Source organism: Eretmochelys imbricata, chromosome 8 (genome assembly GCF_965152235.1).
Source record: "Eretmochelys imbricata isolate rEreImb1 chromosome 8, rEreImb1.hap1, whole genome shotgun sequence".
Classification (NCBI taxonomy): Eukaryota; Metazoa; Chordata; order Testudines; family Cheloniidae; genus Eretmochelys; species Eretmochelys imbricata.
Window position 1 is genome coordinate 89086727 of NC_135579.1, and position 26908 is coordinate 89113634.

The following is a 26908-nucleotide window of genomic DNA, read 5'->3' on the forward strand; positions in this document are numbered from 1 at the left end:
TAGGCCTGCTTTTCTCAAGCATTATCATTGGTATAAGACATTTGTTATTTCAGACATCTTCATGGATTTACATGAAAGACTGTAAATGCAAGACAGGAGAGAGAGACATTTTCTTAGAATTCACTGAACATTTAAAACAATAGCACTGTCCAAACCACTGAGAGGGTGGGTGAATGGGAGGGGAAACAGCTTTAAAAAAATGTTTTCAGCCAGCATTATTTGCTACTATGGTGGCCAGGACATAACTGACTGGGAAGAATTTATCCTGTTTTATAGCTGGAGAGATTGAGTTTTTCTCATTGTAAGTGCGGTAGTATGAAGGGGATAGAAATAACTGCAGTAGGCACTGTGGTGAGCAGTAATGGTTTGTAAGATTGGACTCCATACTTGATGCTGAATACATGATATATTCAAGTTTTACTTTGGATTTTTTCCTTTATGATCTTTGTTACAAAATTACAATGAGGTTCTATCCAATCCTGGTTATGCAGCTGATACAGAGGCTGAGGTTAACAAAGATGACATTTAAGATAACAGAGTCTGAATGAATACCTGAATGGCTTAAAAAAAAACAAAAACAAAGAGTCCTTGGCAGAAGTAGTTTACAATGATGGGGACAAACTTTGCACAATTCTTTTAATTTTAATTTCATTGCCTATTATTGTAAGATGGCATCCAATCATTAAACAAGAGTGAGGACCAGAATGGGGAAAGGGCAGAATGTTATAAGGTCTCTGGGGAGCCTTAAAGAATCCATTTAAAAAAATTATTTAAAAAATATAGTTACCATAAAAGACAAATTTTAAGTAGCTAACTGCGAAGCTCAAATGTTTCATTTTGTCATTGATCCCTGTCACCTTGCTGTGAAGATCAACTTGCTACAACTTAATGAAAAGGAATGGGATTGGGTACTTAACAGAACACTTGACATACTATTTTGATGTAACAAAGAAAATTTAACATACCAGGATAAGTTCAGCAATAACTGATATTCTACAAAAGCACATTTTATAGTGTATTGTGCAAAAAATATCTTTAAAACTCCTTCAACCCCTAAACTAAGATTTACCAATACCTCTAAATAGAAAAGACCTAAGAGTAAGGATACATACATTGGTTCTTTCAGGACTGTTGTTAACAAGTTGTACAGAATACTTGAAAGCACATTCTGTTTGGCATTGTACTGTCTAATTTTATAACTATATACTAGGATGGGGTGCTTGGTTTTTCATTTTTCCATTTAAAACAGAATCATTTGCCTTAAGAATCTAACACTGGCTTGGTTTAAAAACATGGACATTTTAAAATGAAATGAAAAATTTGCCCCATGTTACATAAAATCTTGGGTCAAAAGTTAGATTCTGCTTTTTTAAAATCTTGGACACCAATTTCAGTACTTTGGAAAATTAAGCCACTTGTACTTAGGAGCCTAAAATTGGATTTAGGAGACTAATTTGAGGCACCTGTGTTTGAAAATTTTCCACTTCAGCCCGTTAAAAAAAAAACCAAAAACTTATTGCCCTACAAGAAGGGAATTATTTAATGGAAATTATCTAACAGGACTGCAGAAATTCTAACGGAACAGTATTATAACTTGTATTTATCCATATTAATGTTTTAAGTAGTTAGAGAAGCAACAACTGTTGATGTTCTAGATGTAAGAATTTTAAAATGGACGATATTTGTTCCTGAAACATTCAGGATCCCTTGAATTCCACTGCATTTCTATACCACTTTCTGCACCAAGTATATGCAGCAGAATTCCACTAATCAACACGTAACTGAATGTAATCCCACATTTGCAAAATCCAATTATAGCTGCAGAACTACAGAATTCTTTACCTTAAAAAAATGTTCTGCCATCAAATCATTTTATAGCTCTGGAACATATCCAACTAACACCACTCTACTTAAAAGTAAAGCAGAAGGAGAAACTAAAAAATAGATATGCATAACAGACATGGGTAAGCATGTACGTGTGTTTCCTTAATGAGCTACTGAAAGGGTTAAAAATTAGAGACTAGCCAACTAGTTTGGAACAAAAAGAACCAACCCAATCATGCGTCTCAAATAAGGATCAGAAGCCAAATCCCTGTCCCCAACCTCCCCCCCCATCCCGATTTTTTTTTTTAAGGTTTAGATGGCTGAGGCCAGGACCTCTCTATCTTTTTCTATTATGACCCCCCAACAGGCCTCCATTTTTGTGTTTGAGCAGAACCAGCAGTCCCTGCTGCTGTATTCAAATCCCACAGCTTCCAGGACTTCCCAGGAATAGAAAGACAACACATTCGGGGACAGCTCTGATCTGAGAGCATCCCAAAGCAAGTGGAACCTGAATGCCCAGCTAACTGGGAGCCTAGCAGACCAGGTAACTGAAAAGAATATCACCAAAGGATTTGGAATGGAGTGGCAGAAAGGCCTGTTCTGAGTTTGGAGAGAGATTTATTTTAGCACAGGTCAGGAGAACACAAGGATGTGGCTGAAATGAGTAGGGAAGGGACTTATACAAACCCAAACTGTCAAACTTGCCCTCCACCAATGGTAATCTTCCCAACTGCTGGCCCTTTAAAAGTCATGCAAGGTATTCTGCATCCCACATTCTTGTAGGGTGGCTTCCCACAGCAGCATTATCAGGGAGATCAGACATATGTTGACTGATCACATGCTACAAGATCAGTGGTCAGTTAAACACACACACAAAAGCCAACACACAGCTATCAGGGAAAAGAGGATGTATCTTCAAAAACCCAGCAAAATGAAGGAAGACCTCGTTTAATGACCATATATACAGCATGTTCAGAATTCCACCTTACCCCATAGTAGTATGGTCATCACTGGGTACTGTTAAATGACAATGGTTTTAAGTTTCTCTCACTTCTATCTGCATAGTATGTTCCATGCTGCGCCCTCCCCCACCCCCCACTCCCAATGGGTGGAACATCCTCTTTATCCCAGTCCCCCAAGCCACCCCCTCTCCTCAGGGAAATCCATCCTAAAAAGCCAATTCTTCTCCAGTGTTTATAAGGGGCTTATAATTATTACAGGAGGTAGCCCCACCTAGGAATTTTCTAATGTGCTCCATCTTCTGTGTGCCTGCTTTTAGAGTGCAAACACTTCAGAGCAGGGAGCATCTATATTTTTGTGCATTGTACAGAACTCAGGAAACAGCTGGTGCTAAACAAAAATATCATCAGTATCTAGGGTCTCTCTCTTACAAAGTGCGGAGCACCCTCAACTCCAACAGACATCAAGTGTGATCAGTACCTTACAATACAGAGCACTTTACAAACCCAACACAGAAAAATCTCTTTACCCACCACTGAAATGCTCACCTCTAAGGCAGAAGTCAGGATTAGTTAAAAAAAAAAAAACAAAAAAAACCCCACCCTTCCCCAGCTGGGGGATTTCACTGAGAGCTACATTCTGCCACATGAAGATGAGAATGCGAAAAGGATGAAAAATCTAAGTTGGGAGCATTCTCCAGTTTTTCATTTCCTCAGACACTACAATGCTGAGCACCACAGAAATGCTTATACATAAAATGAAAACCATGGCCTAGTTAAAGTAATCAGAAAATATCTGTTTTAATTGGGAAATGCACGAATGCAAACAAAGAATTTCAAAATAACATGCTCAAATAAACTGGTTAGTCTCTAAGGTGCCACAAGTACTCCTTTTCTTTTTACGTTCAACACTAGCATCAGTGCTCACTTTAAAACATGGGATTCTTTTTCTCCAAATACCAGTAACTTCTATCTTGCTTAGGGCTCGTCTACATGGGGAAGTTGATCAGCAGAACTACACTAGTATAATTATACCTATATAGTTATACTGCTTTAACTTCCCAGGTGGACATTCTTATTCCAAGAAAAGAGTGCCTTTTGCTGGGTTAGCTGATAGTGCTATGTCCATGTGGAGACAGGTACTGGTATAATTACAGCAGTATAATTATACCAGTATAGTTCTGCCAGTAAATTTCCCCATGTAGACAAGCCTTTAGTCATTAAAAATAAGGTGATCAAGTTGTAGCACTCTTCAGAACGACATGAAAGACACTGGGAAAACCAACCTCCAATGAGGTCATTTGACCTAAAGGACATATACCAATTTAGAATTAAACTGGTGACGTCAATCAACCAGCAAACTTCAAACAAATCCATGTTTTACTCTACAGTGTTTACTTTAAAAAGCTATTTATCAAAGCCTAGTTCAGCCTCGCACTATCTAGGATTCTCAAGGACATTCTCAGAATGGTGAAGTAGAGATATACTGAATTTGTTGCATCACAACTTATATCTGCAGGGCTTCTGTTTATTTGGCTTTGTTAGCCTTTAAGGTGACTTGGTTGCACATGTGCGGTCATGTGAACAGACAGTGAATTCAAAGAATTTCCTGCTTTACTTAAAAGTGACAGTTTTGTTTTCTGAAAAGTCGGCGAAGATTTGTCTGTTTTTCCACTATTTTTGTTCATTTTGCAATTCCTGGAGGATATTATGGCAGGCGGGCAACTGTGCCAAATTCTGGGGCTGCCAGCAGCTTGGGGCCCTGCAAATACACATGTATCACAGGTGGATATCTGGGAGAGAAGTTCAAACTGTTGAGCATGTGCACTTATTTAAGGCAATAACCATGATCTTTGGTGAAAAGCTGTCGAGATTTACACCTTGGAGTCTGATTTGCGGAGTCACAACTCCCCCTCTAATGTCAGACACTCAACAATGACAGGGTAAAAGGAAACATGATATCTAGGGTACAAGCTCGACTTGGACCACAAGAGCATTAGATGAAAAGAATACGCCACTGGGGGCACAGTACAATCAAACAAAAGGGAATGACTGATGCTTAAAAGCCAACTAAGAGCAGCTAAAAGGTTGTGTTCACACTGCAGCAAAAAGGCATTCATGGGCACACTGAAGCACACTCAAGCTATAAGACATACCACTGGTGCTTCCTGTGCCACTGATGGGGCTGGGTCCAGGTGATGACACCACTGTTCTGTAGGTAGGTGGTGGAGGGGGAGGTGGTGTAGCTCTCTGTCCCAACCCAAAATCTTTGGGAGATGCTGTTGATTCTAAGTTATCATCTTTAACGTGGGTTTGCTCAGAAATTTTCTTCTGAACCTCTTCTAAATTGAGAGGTGATGGAACATTGCGGGAGGTTTCAACAGCTGGAGATTCAGCTGGGATTTCTGATGCCACAGGTGGGGACACCACTTTTTCCCTTGAAGTCAACTCTGCTGTTATGTTTTCCGGGGACTGATCGGAAAAATTGACCCACTTATCTTCTGCGTTAACAGCAACAGACTTGGGGGACAATACTGGGCCAAAAATGCTGTCCAAGTCATTGATTGATGGTAGTTTGTCACTTTTGACCTCTGTTGCTGTCTGGTCACTTCCTGTGGTCAAAGTAGTTTATTTTAAACTTTAATATTGATGGTATAGCTGAAGTTGCACTATACTCTACATTTATATGGGGCTTGCAAAGTCAGCTACATTCCAGCAGAGATACTTAAAAAGCAGGTTTTCTTACCAACTTTTGGGGACATAGTTCATGTGCATGAAAATATCTACGTAATACGGTTATGCACAACGTACAAAAACATATATGGGATTAAAATATATACATTATATGAAAAAAGCATGCACTATATACCATATGTATACCTTTCTTGTATATTACTTTACATCATATCTGCATCCTACTGAAATATATAATTGGCTAGTGATGTTCATTATGTATGGTCTAAATAACTTAAGATTGTGAATTATTACTAAATATTAAAAATACACACAAAGCACAGGAACCGGAGATTTACCTGAGATAATCTGCATATTTATACATGCATATATACTATTTTGGAACACTTATAAAATATACTGGCAATGTCCATGCAGTATATTGTAGCATATAGCGTGTATGTGTTTCAGCTGTAACCTACTGTGGATACAAGGTTTTTTAAAGGCTTTACTCATGAACTGAATCATCACGCACCCATTTGTTGTTAATTTTTGAGCAAATGTAGCCTTGTAACCAATATGGAAATAGAATTCATCAACCCAGTTGTATTGCAGCCAGTGGAAACAAACCCCACATATTCCTCTAGCACTCAGATTTTTCTCTCTCCTTACTGTGGAATACTGATGATCAGACTGGACACTTACACAGTACAGCATCTTTTATGGAAGATCTCAAAGTTAAGCAAGCCTAACCACATCACAGGGAGGTTGTGTAATACCTATTTAATGAAGAGGTACACTGATTAACACAGTGATCTGTCCAAAGTCACACAGTCAGTGGCAACAGATGGTCGAACCCAGGAGTCCCCAGCTATACCCACTACACCACTACTATTATGACTACATACACTCCTGTGTACATCTGTTGCATATTCTTAGATTTTAGAAAACCATCTTCCGACTCTGTTGTCACAGAGAACTCATGCTGTATTTTAGGGAGTAAAATGTTCAATTTTAAAAAGAGACCTTTCTGTTTTACCACACTTGATATACATACTGAAATATGCTGCAAGCCAAAAGCCAGCCTATATATTGTCACACATGGCTGCGTACTTCATTTGCTCTTGTTGATGAATGCTATTTTATGCAGGTAGACAACTGCCATCAGACTGCATAGATATAAAATGGAAAAATGAAGATACGCGAGTGTGAATAAAGATATTGATGAATAGAGCACTAAGTTCATTGCATAGAGATTCTATATGACTAAATGGCTCAATAATATACCACGTTTGCATTGTATGTTCATGTTGCGTAATGTAACTATTGTTTTTCATGCAATGCATCTGTATCAAAGAACAATGATTGCATTTCTTTATTTAAACATACAGTTCTGATTTTAGTTGATAAATTTGTGCCTGCGAGCAACATATGCTATAAGTACCTCATTTACTCCTGTTGCATTCCACATAGCCTAGCTTTCTTTCAGCATAGATCTTTACCAGTATTATAGTTAACATAGCTCTCTGGCATACCTCTGCATGAACAACACTGAGATTTTCTAATTCCAAATTAAATCCCAACTTCGCACCCAAGCCTCCCCTTGAAAAGCAACAGGAGTTTGGGGTGCAAGAGTGACTGGATCAGACCCTGAATTGCTCTTAGAAAAAGAAACATTAGTTTTGCACCCTTATTTCATAAGAATTGAACCTTAAAAAACATTCAAAATGAAAGTTAAAAGCCAATTTAAAGAGCTACTATAACAGTTTCAGGTATAACTTTGGAACTAGTGTCACATTTCTTTACTAAAATGGCTCAGTACTAAAAAGGGCGAGAGGAAATAAACCAATAGATAGTAAAGATGACAATCATTCAAAAAAAATCACGGGCTCTGTATGGAGGACTTAGGTGGTATAATTTTGAACACAATAGATGCCAAAACATCGGAAATAAAAAGGAGACATAAAATGCATGTGAGTTAAACATATAAAGTACGTTCAAATACGTGGTCGTTATGCAGATTTCCTCAGAATGGACCTGATTCTGTAAGCATTTACACATGCATAAATTGCACTGAAGTCGGTGGGGGGCTTCTGGAGTCAGTGGTTACAGGACCATGCTCAGTTATGCACGGTATATATCTTATGCAGTATTATTTCATGAGCTAATAAACGTAATGCCTCTTTCTTACCTATACCAACTGTTAAGGGAGAACCAGTCCTAGGTGGTGTAGCTGGAATGTTTTTTGGTGGAAGTGGTGGAGGTGCTGAAAAACAGGTCAGAGGAAAGAATATAAATTCAAGAGATGCATTAAGCTCATAAAACATGGTGTGTTTGATTCTTTGTAGGTTCCTCCTGTTCAGGGTGTCTTCTTTTTAATGCCATTGAAGGTGCAGAGTTGATAAAGATTAATTGCACATGTGTCCCAAAATTCAGTACAGAGATAATGACTATGACTTTTTATCATGGTAGACTATTTTAAAATCCTTGCATAATTAAATGATGATTATAGGGCAATTAGTGTGCATCACCACTATCTGTATCAAGGTGAACTTCAATAAAGGCAAGTGCAAAGTACTACACTTAGGAAGAAAAAATCAAACGCACAACTACAAAATGGGGAATAACTGGCTAGGCAGTAGTACTGCTGAAAGGGATCTGGGAGTTACAGTGGATTACAAATGGATTATGATACAACAGTGTGATGCAGTTACTAAAAGGATAATATCATTCTGGGGTGTATTAACAGGAGTGTCATATATAAGACAAGAGGCAATTGTCCTGCTCTACTCAGCACCAATGAGACGTCAGCTGGAGTACAATGTCCAGTTCTGGGCACCACACTTTAAGAAAGATGTGGAAAAAAATCAGAGCGCTCAGAGGAGAGCAACAAAAATGATAAAAGGTTTAGAAAATATGACCTATGAGGACAGGTTAAAAAAAAACAACCACCGGGCATGTTTAGTCTTGAGAAAAGACAACTGAGGGTGGCCCTGATAACAATCTTTGAATACATGAAGAGGACAATCAATTGTTCTCCATGTCCACTGAAGGTAGGACAAGAAGTAATGGGTTTAATCTGAAGACAGGGAGATTTAGGTTAGATATTAGGAAGAATCTTTCAAACTATTGAGGACAGGTAAATACTGGAACAGGTTTCCAGGGGAGGTTGTGGTATCCCCATCACCGGAGGTTTTCAAGAACAGGTTAGACAAACATTTGTCATGGATATCTAGGTATATTTGGTCCTCCCTCAGTGTAGCAGGCTGAAATAGATGACCTCAAGGGCTCTTCCAGTCCTACATTTCTATGATTTCCTCTGGAGATATAACTGTGAATCCAATTTAGGATAGCGGGATCTTTCTTTGAGATAAGCAGGCGCTATAGTATTTATCATATGCTGTATTTGTTCCTAGATCTCTCTCTTCCTTCAGATAAACAGAGTCAAATTTAGCCTTGCCAATTCAGATAATCCTCTGCATGTAATGTGTCTCCCCAGGGATGAAGTGCATTGTCTCCTTTGTTCTGAAAGCCATCCATCCAATACATTATTAAACGAATGTCTCCTTTTTCCATTCTAGTATGTTGCAGTTAAAGTCAGTCCAGTAAAAATAAACTAACTTGCCACATGATTACAGTGTTAGAGACTCTCATAGTATACCATAGCCCAGATAAATTTTTCAGACTGATAATCCACACTTAACTTACTTCCAGTTGGAAAAGGTCTTGGTAGTTTTGGAGAGTCTAAACTGGAATTCACTGGCTGGACAGAGCCCCATATCTCTGTCTGATCTAAAGGAGCTAAGAACACAAACATAAATCACATAATACAAAATATTTAATTTCAATTATAGAATCCACTAATTAATTATCAGTACCAATTTCTACCAGACAGAAGATACAAACATTCCATCAGTACTTGGATTGGCACATGTTTCTCCCTGACTCATTGTCTGGCCGGAGCTGATGTTCCTTTTAAAAGGGTTTCAAAAGCCTGGTCTATCTGCCCAACATAGAAAATCACATTCACAGAGAAAATGCCAGGATGTTACATATTCAGAGAGGTTTCAGAGTAGCAACCATGTTAGTCTGTATTCGCAAAAAGAAAAGGAGTACTTGTGGCACCTTAGAGACTAACAAATTTATTTGAGCATAAGCTTTCATGAGCTACAGCTCACTGATGAAGTGAGCTGTAGCTCATGAAAGCTATGCTCAAATAAATTTGTTAGTCTCTAAGGTGCCACAAGTACTCCTTTTCTTTATTCAACAGAGAGATACTCCAGAAAATTATATCCCCGCTGTGGTTCTGTTTATATTGGATTGAAGGACCTACACCAGGAGCATATGATATCCCCTGTGACTATGGTTTGGTTTGTATCAGAAGTGTAAGTTACTTACAAAACTGATTATTGATTAAATTTTATTTCGTGAGAGGGTAATTATTTTGCATGCTCTGGAACTGCTAGTTAAATGTTTATCATCAATTTATAATCTGCAGACTGTGCCAGTTTCTATATATTGTACAGGAAGGAGTTAGCTAGGGTGCAATGTCTCAATGGCAGGGAGAGTGATCAAGTAGACTTGTTGCACATTTGACCTTATTACAGAACTTATTTTTTAAGAAGGCTTATTTCAAACTAACGTTCCCATTTTTTAAAAATGGCCAGGCTAGTAAACAAACAAGCAAGCAACCCACCCCCTGTCGATTTTTATACCTTCCAACTTTTGTTCCTCAAATGCTGACTCCAGTGGTGGGCCAAACAGTGGGGCAAGGGCTGAAGGATCATCTGGGGCTTTTTTGCTGCAGGATAATACAAATATTAGCATAAGAAATGTAAGGAACAAACTGTAAATGGGCTTAAAAGATAAAGAGGTTCTGAAGTGTTAGCCTCTCAGTGCTACCTGTGGCATTAAAGTTTTATAGCATGTATGCATACCACATTCTCTACTGGAGATACTGCCAGCATTGATCAAGTGTCTGACTAAACAGCCTGCTAGTGGCTGACCCACAGGGAAGAAGAAAACCCTTAGGTTTACCGAGAACTTGTCTGTACTGCCCTGTCGGACTACAGGGGTTTGAGGTGCAGCATACATCAAAGTGCTGTAACTGACCCAGGTGAATGCTGCTGGCACAAACTAAAAAGTACCTGGTTCACGTTAAAGTTGTCCAGTTTGAAGAGGACTATGCTAATACAAACTAGGTACCTTTTAGTTCATGCCTGCAGTGTCCACACAGGGCAGTTACAGAGCATTGCAGCATTTCAATGTGTGCTGCGATTCACACCCCTCCCTCCCATAGTTGCACTGCAGACACAGCCAATGTGAAGATTCTTCTTTAGTTCAGGTGACAAGGATCTTTGCTAGTGCCATGGACCCATTAGATTGCTTAGATACTACACAAGGAGCTAGGCACTAATATAGACAGATCACATAGATAACTCCTGTTAATACAAACAAGTATTACTCTGGATATGAATTACTTGCACATCAGTGGCAGAACATAACCCTGAGGGGGATGTTTAACATTAAATGTTTGGCTTGGCTATCTTTTTTTCTGTTTCATTCCATAGCTTTATTCCAAAGATGAGAAGAGACCTGATTGTTTTATAATATCATGGCATCATCCCAACATGAATAAAGAAAACTAATATAAATGGCCTCAACAGGTCTTTATTCCTGCATTTGCTGTGGTATGCTTCTCTGTCTATTAAGATTTTGATATAGTGCCTATCACCATGGCATCTGATAGCCTTACAAAGTTGTTATAGTGAGCATGAGAGGAAGCATCATGAATAAATACCATTACTGACATTTACATAAGATTTGATTGACCTTTCAACCAAAGGTCCCAAATAATATAGCTTGGTAAATGGATTACAAACAAGACAGGCAAAAGTCTGATTACACACTAGACACCCATCAGTGAAATACAGCAAAGCCACCTGTGAAATGGAAGGTGGCTGTGCTAGTGATAACCAGACAGCTAAGTTGTCACAGGTCAGGAGCTAAGTAGAGATAAATAAAGCTTTCTTATCAGTCTTAAAGCACACAGTGAACTCTTCAAGCAGGCACTGAGCCCTGGTCTACACGAGGACTTTAGGTCGAATTTAGCAGCGTTAAATCGACGTAAACCTGCACCCGTCCACACGATGAAGCCCTTTTTTTCGACTTAAAGGGCTCTTAAAATTGATTTCCTTACTCCACCCGACAAGTGGATTAGTGCTTAAATCGGCCTTGCCGGGTCGAATTTGGGGTACTGTGGACACAATTGGACGGTATTGGCCTCCGGGAGCTATCCCAGAGTGCTCCATTGTTACCGCTCTGGACAGCACTCTCAACGCAGATGCACTGGCCAGGTAGACAGGAAAAGAACCGCGAACTTTTGAACCTCATTTCCTGTTTGGCCAGCGTGGCAAGCTGCAGGTGACCATGCAGAGCTCATCAGCAGAGGTGACCATGATGAAGTCCCAGAATCGCAAAAGAGCTCCAGCACGGACTGAACGGGGGGTATGGGATCTGATCGCTGTCTGGGAAGAGGAATCCGTGCTATCAGAACTCCTTTCCAGTTTTCGAAATGCCAAAACCTTTGTCAAAATCTCCCAGGGCATGAAGGACAGAGGCCATAACAGGGACCCGAAGCAGTGCGAAACTTAAGGAGCTGAGGCAAGCCTACCAGAAAACCAGAGAGGTGAACGTCCGCTCCGGGTCAGAGCCCAAAACATGCCGCTTCTATGATGAGCTGCATGCCATTTTAGGGGGTTCAGCCACCACTACCCCAGCCGTGTTGTTTGACTCCTTCAATGGAGATGGAGGCAACACGGAAGCAGGTTTTGGGGACGAAGAAGAAGATGATGATGATGAGGTTGTAGATAGCTCATAGCAAGCAAGCGGAGAAACCAGTTTTCCCGACAGCCAGGAACTGTTTCTCACCCTGGACCTGGAGCCAGTACCCCCCGAACCCACCCAAGGCTGCCTCCTGGACCCGGCAGGTGGAGAAGGGACCTCCGGTGAGCGTACCTTTTAAAATACTATACATGGTTTAAAAGCAAGCATGTGAAAGGATTAATTTGCCCTGGCATTCGCGGCTCTCCTGGATGTACTCCCAAAGCCTTTGCAAAAGGTTTCTGGGGAGGGCAGCCTTATTGCGTCCTCCACGGTAGGACACTTTACCACTCCAGGCCAGTAACACGTACTCGGGAATCATTGTACAACAAAGCATTGCAGTGTATGTTTGCTGGCGTTCAAACAACATCCGTTCTTTATCTCTCTGTGTTATCCTCAGGAGAGTGAGATATCATTCATGGTCACCTGGTTGAAATAGGGTGCTTTTCTTCAGAGGTGCCCGTTCCTGCTGGGCTGTTTGCCTGTGGCTGAACAGAAATGTTCCCCACTGTTAGCCATGGGGAGGGGGGAGGGTTGAGGGGGTAGCCACGCGGTGGGGGGAGGCAAAATGCAACCTTGTAACGAAAGCACATGTGCTATGTATGTAATGTTAACAGCAAGGTTTACCCTGAAAGAGTGTAGCCACTGTTTTATAAAATGTGTCTTTTTCAATACCGCTGTCCCTTTTTTTTTTCTCCAGCAGCTGTATGTGTTTCAATGATCACAGGATCTTCTCCTTCCCAGAGGCTAGTGAAGATTAGAAAGAAAAAAAAACTCACTCGTGATGAAATGTTCTCTGAGCTCATGCTGTCCTCCCACACTGACAGAGCACAGATGAATACGTGGAGGCAAATAATGTCAGAATGCAGGAAAGCACAAAATGACCGGGAGGAGAGGTGGCGGGCTGAAGAGAGTAAGTGGCGGGCTGAAGACGGGGCTGAAGCTCAAATGTGGCGGCAGCGTGATGAGAAGAGGCAGGATTCAATGCTGAGGCTGCTGGAGGATCAAACCAGTATGCTCCAGTGTATGGTTGAGCTGCAGCAAAGGCAGCTGGAGCACAGACTGCCACTACAGACCCTGTGTAACCAAACGCCCTCCTCCCCAAGTTCCATAGCCTCCTGACCCAGATGCCCAAGAACGTGGTAGGGGGTCCTCCGGCCAACCAGCCACTCCACCACAGAGGATTGCCCAAAAAACAGAAGGCTGGTATTCAATAAATTTTAAAGTTGTAAACTTTTAAAGTGCTGTGTGGCATTTTCCTTCCCTCCTCCACCACCCCTCCTGGGCTACCTTGGTAGTCATCCCCCTATTTGTGTGATGAATGAATAAAGAATGCATGAATGTGAAGCAACAATGACTTTATTGCCTCTGCAAGCGGTGATCAAAGGGAGGAGAGGAGGGTGGTTAGCTTACAGGGAAGTAGAGTGAACCAAGGGGCAGGGGGTTTCATCAAGGAGAAACAAACAGAACTTTCACACCGTAGCCTGGCCAGTCATGAAACTGGTTTTCAAAGCTTCTCTGATGTGCACCATGCCCTCCTGTGCTCTTCTAACCGCCCTGGTGTCTGGCTGCGCGTAACCAGCAGCCAGGCGGTTTGCCTCAACCTCCCACCCCGCCATAAACGTCTCCCCCTTACTCTCACAGATATTGTGGAGCGCACAGCAAGCAGTAATAACAGTGGGAATATTGGTTTTGCTGAGGTCTAAGCAAGTCAGTAAACCGCGCCAGCGCGCCTTTAAACGTCCAAATGCACATTCTACCACCATTCTGCACTTGTTCAGCCTGTAGTTGAATAGCTCTTGACTACTGTCCAGGCTGCCTGTGTACGGCTTCATGAGCCAGGGCATTAAGGAGTAGGCTGGGTCCCCAAGGATAACTATAGGCATTTCAACATCCCCAACAGTTATTTTCTGGTCTGGGAAGTAAATCCCTTCCCGCAGCTTTTGAAACAGACCAGAGTTCCTGAAGATGCGAGCGTCATGTACCTTTCCCGGCCATCCCACGTTGATATTGGTGAAACGTCCCTTGTGATCCACCAGAGGTTGCAGCACTATTGAAAAGTACCCCTTGCGGTTATGTACTCGCTGGCTTGGTACTCTGGTGCCAAGATAGGGATATGGGTTCCGTCTATGGCCCCACCACAGTTAGGAATCCCACTGCAGCAAAGCCATTCACTATGACCTGCACATTTCCCAGGGTCACTACCCTTGATATCAGCAGATCTTTGATTGCGTGGGCTACTTGCATCACAACAGCCCCCACAGTAGATTTGCCCACTCCAAATTGATTCCCAACTGATCGGTAGCTGTCTGGCGTTGCAAGCTTCCACAGGTCTATCGCCACTCGCTTCTCAACTGTGAGGGCTGCTCTCATCTTGGTATTCATGCGCTTCAGGGCAGGGGAAAGCAAGTCACAAAGTTCCATGAAAGTGCCCTTACACACGCGAAAGTTTCGCAGCCACTGGGAATCGTCCCAGACTTGCAACACTATGCGGTCCCACCAGTCTGTGCTTGTTTCCCGAGCCCAGAATCAGCGTTCCACAGCATGAACCTGCCCCATTAGCACCATGATGCATGCATTGGCTGGGCCCATGCTTTCAGAGAAATCTGTGTCCATGTCCTGATCACTCACGTGACTGCGCTGACGTTGCTTCCTCGCCCGGTATCATTCTGCCAGGTTCTGGTGCTGCATATACTGCTGGATAATGCATGTGGTGTTTAATGTGCTCCTAATTGCCAAAGTGAGCTGAGCGGCCTCCATGCTTGCCTTGGTATGGCATCCGCACAGAAAAAAGATGCAGAACGATTGTCTGCCGTTGCTCTGACGGAGGGAGGGGCGACTGACGACATGGTTTACAGGGTTGGCTTACAGGGAATTAAAATCAACAAAGGGGGTGGCTTTACATCAATGAGTATTTCAGGCAGGACTTCACGGAGGGTTCCAATAAGAAATGGTGCACCTAAGTAATTGTTCTTATTGGAACAAGCAGGTTGTCTGACCTCTGATTGATACATGGCTAGATTTACCTCGCTGCACCTTCTCTGTGAGTGACTGCAGTATGACCTAGAGGAATGAGTCCCCTAGACGGGGGAGGGAGGAAAGCAAATGAGTACAAAAAAATCTGGTTTATTTCTTGTTTTGATCCACTCCATCTGTCTTTTACATCTTTGGCTGGCAGCAGATGGTGCAGAAGGACTGCAAGCCATCCACATCTCATGGCTGCTCGGCAGAAGATGATGCAGTAGGACTGCTAGCCATCTCATCTCTTGCCTGCCTGGCAGAAGATGGTACAGTAGGACTGCTAGCAATCCGTATCGCCTGCCTGCTCACCATAAGATGGTTCAATAGGACTGACTGCAGGACTAAAGAGAATGACCTGGTCAAGTCACTTCCAATGTAGTCCCTGTACCCATTTCTGCCCAGGCGCTCCTGGCCGACGTGGCCAGGAGCACCTCGGACATGACGATGACGGCTACCAGTCCTACTGCACCGTCTGCTGCCACAAGGCAAGGGGTTGCTGCTGCTGTGTAGCAATGCAGTACCACGTCTGCCAGCACCCAAGAGACATACAATGACGGTTACCTGAGCGGGCTCCATGCTTGCCGTGGTACGGCGTCTGCACAGGTAACTCAAGAAAAAAGGCGCGAAACAATTGTCTGCTGCTGCTTTCACGGAGGGAGGGAGGGAACGGGGGCCTGACGATATGTACCCAGCAACAATGTTTTAGTCCCATCAGGCATTGGGATCTCAATCCAGAATTCCAATGGGCAGTGGAGACTGCGGGAATTGTGGGATAGCTACCCACAGTGCAACACTCCGGAAGTCGACGCTTGCCTCGGTACTGTGAAAGCACTCCGCCGAGTTAATGCATTTAATGCACTTAGAGCATTTTCTGAGGGGACACACACACACAAATATATAAAAACGATTTCTAAAAAACCGACTTCTACAAATTCGACCTAATTTTGTAGTGTAGACATACCCTGAGTCATCTTGACCCAGCAGGCAGGAGAATATATTGATAAAATTTACTTTACATCATGGAGGGCACTTCCACTTTTTTACATCATTCTTAAAATTATGATTGGTTCCAGGAAGTAAGATGAAGTGCTGGAGATGGTGTTTTTAAGAAATGCTTTTTTCCTGAAGTTGCTACCAAGAATGGTATCAAATCTAGATAGTTTTACAGATTTTCATGTACAAAACTAACAGGGTATCCACTCCCAAAGTAGTTGTGGGTTAGGTAATAAGTTAACTGCTCATCTCTACCTTTGGTGCAAGGATCCCAGACTAATATTTGTGCAATATCTAGATTAATTTACAATTTCTTTCATACTGACCTTACAAGTTCTGGAGTTGGTGTTGAACGCCTAGGTCTTGCTATCTCTTCACCTGTTACATATGATAGTTCTGTTTAGATCAGTTTTCACTTGAGTTCTGTATCTCAATTTTTCACATGAACTACTCAAAGATGTGGGTCACATCAACTACATGAAACTAGCATGCACTTCATACTAAAAATTAAACTTGGTCACTGACACAGAAGTAAGAGGCTGTGTGATCTCAACCCATAATAAGGTGAAGAAGTGTAATTCAGCTCCTCAACAAATATATTAATCTCTTAATATACAAATATATGTATTCAGCAAGTTGCCAATACCAAGCCCATTGTATAGCTGTCTGCAGAGAAAGCAGAATCTAGTTGTCTGCTACCTAATTTTTCTGACTTGAGAGTGCAAAGGCATAAGCACTAGCTTTGCCTTCTTCATTCCTCCTTATTAAAAATTGTGTGGTTGGGACTATTTGACAGTTTAAGAAACATAGTCTGTTGAACAGGGTTGTGTACCCTCAACTTAGAATGCTCCATGCGCCTTTTGACTTTAGAGGCATCATATCACATTAATAGACTAAGTCAGGGGTGGGCAAACTTTTTGGCCAGAGGACCACATTGGAGTGTGAAACTGTATGGAGGGCCGGGTAGGGAAGACTGTGCCTCCCCAAAAAGCCTGGCCTCCGCCCCATCCGACCCCTCCCACTTCCCACCCCCTGACTGCCCCCCTCAGAACCTCCCACCCATCCAACCCCACCCCCGCTCCTTGACCCCCTCCCAGGACCCCCGCCCCTAACCGCCACCGCTGTTCCCCATCCCCTCCCCACCCAGAACCTCTGCCCTATCCAACCACCCCCTGCTCCCTGTCCCCTGACTATCCCCCGGGACCCCCTGCCCCATCAACCCCCTGGCCCCGGCCCCAGCCCCCTTACCATGCCACTCAGAGCAGCATGTCTGGCAGCCCCGCCGCCCAGCCCAGCATAAGCGTGCAGCCCCGCCGCCCAGAGTGCTGCCCGCACGGCAGCGTAGCTGCGGAGGAGGGGGAACAGCAGAGGAGGGGCCGGGAGCTAGCCTCCCTGGCCGGGAGCTCAGGAGCCAGACAGGACAGTCCCACGGGCCAGATGTGGCCCGCAGGCCATAGTTTGGCCACCTCTGGACTAAGTTAATTTTATAAGCAACACATTCTTGAAGGGTGGAACACTACATACCGCAGTTCAATGGCACATGCACTGCATCCCAAATCCATTTCAAGGACTCAGCCATTAATACAGTACCTAGAGTTCTCCTTTAAGAGTTACTCTTTGGGAAATGAAAGTTTAAGTGTACTTTGAAAACTACATAGAGAAGCACGTTTTGAAGTAAATTTGCCTTCTTTAAAGTTCATGAGAGAATCAATCTTCTTGAGACACTATCTGTTCCTGAAAGCTAAAAAAAATATACTTACTGGATAAATTCCTTTTAATTGCGCCCTGGAATTAGAAACAAACACTAAGGTTTAGGACCAGGTGAGCATAATTTATATGTAAAACAGGTAACAAAAGCGGACATCTCAATTTGATTGAGAAGACAAGCATCGATACTAAGGAATAAATGAAATTTGACTTCAATCCACCATCCATACTGGTAATTACCTTTATGACACACATGTACATGTTATGGAATCAGTTTTGCTCCTGATTTGAGGAGGACAGAGATAAATAATGAAAAGGATTGCGAGCCAGATAAACCCATTACCTGGGAATGTTGTGTTTACAGCTGACTTGATTGTAAATTGATTAGTCATTTTTAATTGCGATGAATCCTTTAAAACAATCCTGAACTTTGATGGTCTATAAATTGGTCTAAATCAAGTGACCTACTTTCAGTATTTTAAACCGTGTCATATAGTGTGTGTGTGTGTGTGTGTGTGTGTGTGTATATGTGTGTGTATATACACACACACACACACACACACACACACACACACACCCCTACATTAAACACACTGGCAAGCTAGTGAAAGACCTAGGGAACACTTCAGGCTGCTTGTGAACTAGTAAGAATCCAGAAGACTATTAGAAGTAGAAATTGTTAAAACAGGAGAAAAAAAATCAGATATACAACAGACCGACCTCTAAAAAAGAGAAGGGGAAAAGAAGATGCAGTATGTATTTGTAATACACATCTCCGGTGGAGGGGGACGGGGACATCAGAGGTGACGGGTGGTTATTTGTCAACAACATGAGACAATACAGCAATGTTAACATGCTTATGGTTGTTCCTAATGCAGTTACCATGGTGCAATGTTATGTGGTAATAACCTAGTAAATTACCTATGCCACAGCTCTATGTGACATTTCTTAATGCAAGGGTTTCCCTTACCTTCATGACACAAAGGAGAAGCCTTTTTTCCCCATGCATGATGGGGGAATAGCTGCTCTAGGAAAGTTTCTGATTTTGAGGGAAGGGCATATTTTCTCCCTCCAACATCATGTTTTCTACAAGTTCATTCACATTTGCCTTGAGGGCTGCTGGTCCCATTAGCCATCAGGCAGAGCAGTGGAATTGCACAGAGCAGAGGTTTATCCAGAAGTCTACAGAGCACTACTGAGAAAAGTGAGGAGAGCAGTGGTCTAGCTTCCCTGGACAGTGTTCAGCAAGGTCAGCAAACCTCTAATTCCACTGAAGTGAGCAATGGAGTTGTGGGGGATGTGGACAGAATGGCCGGGGGGGCAAGGATAGGGCATGTTTGAGGAATAGGTACTGAAATGCAATTGATATGAATGGCAGCCATTTTCAGGATTTTAATTTATTCCAAGCACCTATTCCTGTGTTCTTTTAAGGCCAGCTCTTAAGCAACAGGGCAGGGGCAGCCATGGGAGAACACCTCAGAAGGGTCTCATGGAACATCTCCCACAACAAGATGCTCAATGCTTTAGCGTGCATGCTGGGCACAGTGTTCTTGCCATTAGCCTGAAGCACCTTCTCCCTTCGGTTTTCTTCACCCTTTTGGACTGCAAGAACAACACTACACCATGCTCAGCAGCCCAGTAACAAAGCACTGATGGCTCAGGCCTGCTCTCATAACTATAACTCACTATAACTATAATTCACACCGCTGCTGGACTGAACCCTGAGCGACTAATACAAATACATATGTATTTGAACAAAGAAACATGTATATTGACTTCTCTCTGATACATCATTCAGAAGGTTTAAAAACAAACAAACAAACAAACAAAAAACCTTACACCAAATAAAGTTTACATTCATTTACTTCACTACAGATACCTAGGGAAAAAATGATTTAAGGCTAAATAAACCAGACCCCAACAACCAGTCAGCCATTTTCACAACAAATGTAAGGACTACAAAATTGTAAGAGTTCTTACCGGGCTGCGCCTCTGTGATCAGCAAGAAGGAAGAGAGAACAGACACCTAGTCAGAGAATGACAGATCAGTAAACAGACTTGGGTAATATGAGATTTTTCTAATTAAATAGATAAAGTGTTTTGAAAAGTGAACTCCCACACCCCCACTCCCACCCAAATTTGGGTTTTGCTCATTAATGGTGATGACATGAACCTGCTTTATATACCCTTTTTAGAGAGTTACAAGGCTGTCAGGAATTTTGGGGGTAAGCTACATAAACATTAGGCTGCAGAATCACAGTGGGATGGAAGATGTCTGTTAGGGTGCCTGAAGTACCCAACTTTAGATGTAATAAGTACACCCCTCAGGCACCTCTACAAGCATCTTCTCCCTCCCCTCATTCCTGCGGCACTGAAGCTCTCCCCTCCTCACAACTCAGTTCTGAAGTTAGAAACCCCCTTACAAGCACCTTTCCTCTCTCAGGAGTACTGGGCAAGCAGATGGGCTGGTTTGCATGGCTCATGTTGTCTTTCAGGCTCCTCTGTTCTCAGCTACCATACTCCTCACAATATGACCAGCTCGTGGAGAGCAGAGGGAGAGTGCTGGGAGATTGCACAATGGAGAAGAGTTGTCTGAACCCACCCACATAAACAGTTTCAAGAAAAAAACCATGGGAGAAAACACAGGAGATTTCTTGAGGAAGCCTGAGAGATGGTATCCAACCTGTGGAGACTTAACATGTATGCATCTGATCTCAAGATCAAGTTCCCTTCCTCTTGTTCTGTCTTTGCAATAATTCCTCAGTTCTTTAGGATCATGCCATAAAATAAAGCTGAGTCAATGGATAATTTTTCAGGAAGAGGCAAATTAAAATGATCAAATGCAGTATTTTAATTATTGTTGGGGGTCATCACAACTACAGAGAGAGAGGGAGAGTGGGAACTGAACACTGGTGTGTACAACGCATTCCAGATTGTCCTTGTCCCAAGAAGCCAATGCTCTAGGACAGGCACAGTCCAGACATATAGATCTCTCTCCCTCTCTGAGATAGTAATATTAGGGCTACAGGGGATAGCAAATACTCAACATGTTTTATATATTAAGCCTCAAGAGTGTTTTAAATATTACATTTTTCAAAATGCTTCACAATCAATGCTCAGTGCACCTGGGAAGGAGGTACCATATTCTTATCCAAGTTTTACAGAGGAAGAAAATAAACAGAGATAGAGGACTAAGGACATGACTCTTAGGTGCTGAGCAACCTTAATTCCCCCTGAGCTGAGATGTAAGAATGCTAGATATTACCGATATTAGAGCCACTGGAGCTCACTGCAGGACTGGGGGCACGTGATTAGCCCAGAGTCATGAGGAGCTGCTATTAGAACTCAGTAGTTCCAAACTCAAAGTCCCAGGAACTAAGCACCAGGTCATGTTGCTTTTTTACAGTAAAAATATCTACCATAAACAACGAAGTGTGTCCTAGTGATCTCTATAGGAATAAGCTCATTTTGTTCCTTGTTCCTGTAGCACCTGGAATTGTCTCTGCACAATTTTCAGCCACTTTAGCTTCTCTTACACCATGAGACTAATAAGATAGAGTCAGAGGGACTTGTTTGTCACAGTTCAAATCTCTGACTAACAATCCACTGAAGTACTAAGCTTAAAATACGTTATAAAAATTATCTAGCTTGGGGCACTAGCCTTTCACCTCAAGACACCTGGAGTCAAGGCCCAGGTCAGATTCAAAGCGAACAGCAGTTGGCTGGTTTAATTTTAATCCACATTTGTAAATCACAAAATGCTACAATTTGATAGATAATTGAAAGATGACAGTTTCTTCTCAAGAGGAAAAGTCAGGGAGGAGGCATCATTGGAGCTCACAGGACCCTTCCATGAGGAGGGGAAAAACCCAGAATTTAAAAAAAGGTATATTAATATAAGAATAAACTCAAAATATTTGAAGCGCCATTTAAAATATATATTTAATTTACCAGGCTACAGGAAGCCTTTTGTTAAAAGAAATTAAGTATTTTTGGGTGCTAAGTCAGGTGTCAAATGGAGCCCACATGTTTTAAAGACACCTCAATTCTCACCCACCTCTACAATGCAGTTTAATGGGTTATGCAATCTATGCAGGGTGTAATCTCACCCGGAGGTGTCTTTAAACTTTGAGAACACTGCCGAAAACCAGCCACAGACCTCCCCTGGGAAGACATTCTTCAAACCCAAATCTTGTGAGGATAAAGAAACTGCAACAGACCAGCAACTATTTCAAATAGACGGCACCTAAATACCATGGTGATGAGTACATTATATATATATTTGAGAAACAGAACTGGACTGAGAGGCAGTTAGTTTTGAATGCCAGGGTAACAATGAGGTTAAAAAAAAAAAAAAGCTCTACAAAAGGTTATTTTCAGGAGAGGAATAATTGCCATTAACAGAAAGAGAAAATATTTCCTTGGAAATTTTCAGTTGATTGAAATGAAAATCACAGGGTTTGAGAACATGCTGTACCAGCAAAATGATGACTGTATTATCGATAAGGAAAAATACTTGTTAATGTGAGCCAATGTAAAAAGAGTGAGTAAGAATACTCAGCCAGAGGTGGAGCACAAGAAGAAAGGATTATGAGGTAGCAATTAACCCCACCCCCCATCCCCAGCCAAAAAAAGTCTGAACTTGTGGTTCTGGGTACTCCTGTGTCCTTACTACTGTACAGACAAAGGTAACTCAGTAGCAGAACAAGAAAAGAATATAATAAGCCAACACTTTGGCGTATGCTTCAGAGGTATAATGGGGTAGAAAGCTGTGCATATTCATGGAGTTTATCAGTATTCTCTCCTAAGTGTCTTCCAATGAATATGAAAGCCCTAGAGAGGTTGTAGAATCTCCATCACTGGAGATTTTTACGAACAAGTTAGACAAACCTGTCAGGAATGGTCTAGTTATTATGTAGTTCTGCCTTAAGTGCAGAGACTGGACTAGATGACCTATTGAGGTCCCTTCGAGTCCTACTTTTTTATGATTAACTTCTATGTTTCTATGAAAATCCATTCCTTATTTAAAAGGACACTAAGCCCCAATGAGAACCTTCTATGTGTGCTCCCATCAGCTATGTTACTAGCTTCACGGACCATGTTTGGACAACACAGGATGTTATTTCTTTGGCTTGGATTCGCTTTGGTATCGCTATAACTTTACACACTGATACAAGCAATAAAGAAGATGCCGGCATAGATCTTCAGCTGCAGCTGACAAGCTTGGTGCAGTGGGTGGGAAGTGGGGTCTGCTTTAAGGTACTCTGCAGCTCCCTGATCCTGGGGTTAGAAACTCCAGCAACCTCAGATATCCTTTAAATTGCTTCTAGCTGCCTATGACTCCTAAGTGCTGTACCAGTAGCTGGGAACCATGAGACACACTGGTGTTCCTGTTCACATCTCCTAGAGCTACTACATAAGCATAGGAGGAACCCACAGAGGGCTGGATTGGCAGGGTTTTGGGCTGCTCTGTGCTGTCAGAGCAAAGCAAAGCAAAGCAACCAGAGAAAGGCTGAACATATGGCCCATTGTGTGCGCTTGTATATAACTGAATGTATATACATATACAGCATGTGTGTGTTACAGCAGAGATAAGTTAAAAATTATGGATAAAACTAAGTTTCATGAAATCAGTGACAAAGTTGAGAGTAAGGTACTACATATTCTTCAAAACCATTAATATTCTTCTCACACCTGCACAAATACCTGAAAGAGACAGTGTCTTTGGGTTAACGAATTTGATACAAAAGTACTAACCATTTTTGAAGACAATACTAAGCTGAATTGTGGTGTATTTACTGCAAATAGTAATTGACAGTTACTGAACTGGGGCAAGGACATCTCCCTTTTCCCTGCCAATACACACACACATTCTTAATGTCAAATGTCACAACGAAAATGGAGAGGGAATTTTTCAGGGACGTATAATCTGTAATCAAGAACAATTACATTCATATAAGGTTTTAGAAGCAACTGGTGATGTTCCAAATCAAGAACCATACAAGTTCTTATGACCTCTTTGCCAGATAAGGTCAGGGATTTGAGATGTTCACATTTCTCAATGTTAGATTCTTGTGAAAAAAAGAAACTGGAAAAGCCATGATACATGTGCCATCATGGCCAGTTATGTCAAAGTCACAAAGAAAGTAAATGAAGGGATGCATGTTGTTTTTCCACAGTTTTCCAAGGAACCTCCTAATCTGCCTTTGAGGGTTTTTTTGTTTTTTCCTTTGGTGTAGCCAACTGGTAATCTTTTTCCTGTAATAAAAAACTGCAACTTACTATCACCATGTATGTGTCAATCAAAATTGAAGTTACTCATAACATATCTCAGAGTTGTGTTTCAGTTATCTAGGTGTTCTGCAGACAGATGGTGTCGGGTTTTGGAACTTTACATGCTGTCAGTCAGACATGTCAAAATCACGAGTGCCATGGGCATACTCCTGTTGTTTCTCAAAGCTCCACTGTCAGTTCGATGTACAATAAATACAGGACTGTTCAGCTGATGTTTTCCGGACTTTTCCCACAGCTCTGTGATATTTGTTAATGAATAGTTGACAGTTCCACTCAAGATAGCCTTTGCTAGGTTAGTCCTTTTTCTATTGAATTCAGGAATCTGATCAGATTAAGAATGTTTCATTAATGGAGTAGATGTGATAAATTTATTAGTCCAATGAGGCTTTTAATTGTATGTATTTGTGTAAGTTTGAGAAGAATTTTAATTGTTTAAAAAACAGAGCACTTCAGTAGTTTTACATAACAAATAGTCAGATTCAACTGAAACCTTAATTGCATATCTCTCATATTCTCCAGCCCCCTAGCCCTCCACTCCCCATTATCCCAGTGCCATCTCATATTTTGGTCTTTGCCCTGATCCGTATTCTCCCCTTGTTCTGCATGTATTACTTCCATTAAGGTTTATGGGAGTTATGTGCACAATGAAGACTAGACCAGACCTCTGTATCTTTGGTTAGCTCATCTATCCTACCACGGGACAAGTCATCTCTCATTTTGCAGCAGGTAGGCCATTTTATGTCTATGAATGCAGCTGTCTATACTGCCCAGCAAAGGAAATAAGTAAAGCAGGAAAAAAACTATGTGAAATTCAACAGACCAGTGACAAAGTCCATTGGCCACTGGGTAAACAAAAGTACCTTAGATAATTAAAGGCATGAGTGTTTTTTTAAAAGCCAGGAGAGCATTCAAATTATGATTTAGATTTTCTAATAAAACTTGACTGTTATTTGTGAACTGTTATGCAGACAGCTACGATCAAGAAGTTCCATATTTCTGGAAGAGGAAACAAAAGCCACATCGAAATCCAATACCACCTGCAATACAGATGCACTGCAGAAAAGCGCCTCATAAAATTTACTAATTAACTTCAAATTGAAGTTGCAGTGGTATAGAGAAAATGAATTAAAAAAGGTATTTTTGTGATAGTGGGAAGTTTATAGACCAGAACCAAAGCCAGTGTAAGATGCAATAGCTCCACCAACTTCAGTTGAGCGCTACTGAGTTAGGTGAGTTAAGGACCTGGCCTTACATTTTTTTTCTACAATTACAAGGTCAATTTACATATTGTTCTTCTTAGTTAGCAAGTCCTCTTATAATTTATTTATTTGATCAAGGTAGTATTTTCTTCCATATTAAAAATCAAGGTACTTTGTAAAATTTCTTCAACATTTGGTTTCTTTAAATGATAAAGTAAAAGTCCACTTGTTTCACTTCAAATCTATTCAAAACTATTTTGGAAGAAAAAAATATTTACCATATACCACAAGAAAACTTTAATAAGAGGTACTGTAAGGTAGCAGAGTGAAGAAAGGGGAGTTCAGCTTCAGAACATGTAGCTAATATGCCTAAATAACTACAACTTATCACTCAGCTTATTTTACAACCCCCTTCTCAGTCCAAACATTAGCCAACAAAACCTCACAAGACTCCCTACTGTCAGGAAAACCATTGTTTTACAGATGGCAATTGAGGCAGAAAGTTCAAGGGACTTGGCCAAGGCAATAGGAGGAGTAATTATAAGAGATGAGACTAGAATTTAGAAGTTCCTCTCTTGAGATCTGGTGCTCAGACCACAAAACTCATTTAGTGTTCAAAACTCTGTGTAGGCCTGCATAATGTTATGGCATGAACGTTTATAACCAAGTCTTTGGCAAGAATACATTCATATTGTTAATGTTACTATAGCAGCAAAGGTTATGCTATAGAACTATTGGTTTCCGCATCATCTGATAACTGGACATGCAATGTAATGTGCATTAAACATACCATGGGTGAAATCCTGGTCCACCCAAGTTGATGGGAAAACTTTCATTGGCTACACTGGGAACAGGATTTCATCCCATAAATCTTTGGGCAAAAAACACCCTCAAAGTTTCCTCTTCTCATGCAAGCCAAAGGGGAAAATAATTAAATGTAATGGAAGCGAAACCTAGCTCATTTAAAAAATACCTTTGAATTAAATCCACAGGAGAAAGAATAGATGCCATCATTAGTAAACAATGATATACAGTATTTTCATTTTACATTTCAGTTCTACAGACAAGTGAAAAATTGATAGAGGAAACAGAAAAACACCAAAGTATTCTGTTAAAAAAAAAGTTATGAAAAGGTAGAAAAAGAGCAAATGATTTCTTACCGGACTTTTCCTCTAAAAGAATGCAGCCAAAATAAAAAAAGAAAATGAGAAAATAAGATATTTTCTAAAAATAATTACCACATGGAGAAACAGAAGATCTACATCTATGAAAAGCAGCATTAAAAGCCTACCTGTTAAACGAACAGCAAAGTGGTAATATTTTATACAGTCTGAATATTATTCAGGTAGACATAAG

The 26908-nt window shown here is 41.4% G+C and overlaps 1 protein-coding gene across 1 annotated transcript in view; it reads right to left on the reverse strand.

Annotated features, from left to right (window-relative positions):
* Positions 1-26908, reverse strand: part of SGIP1 (SH3GL interacting endocytic adaptor 1) — a 106089-nt gene that overhangs the window by 43356 nt on the left and 35825 nt on the right. Inside the window, exons 7-14 of the mRNA XM_077825368.1 lie at positions 26713-26724; positions 20040-20051; positions 18113-18137; positions 16679-16730; positions 10172-10257; positions 9165-9257; positions 7648-7722; positions 4940-5395 (exon numbers count right to left, since the gene is read on the reverse strand). Coding sequence (XP_077681494.1) covers positions 4940-5395; positions 7648-7722; positions 9165-9257; positions 10172-10257; positions 16679-16730; positions 18113-18137; positions 20040-20051; positions 26713-26724 — 811 coding nt within the window. The remainder of the gene's footprint in view (positions 1-4939; positions 5396-7647; positions 7723-9164; positions 9258-10171; positions 10258-16678; positions 16731-18112; positions 18138-20039; positions 20052-26712; positions 26725-26908) is intronic.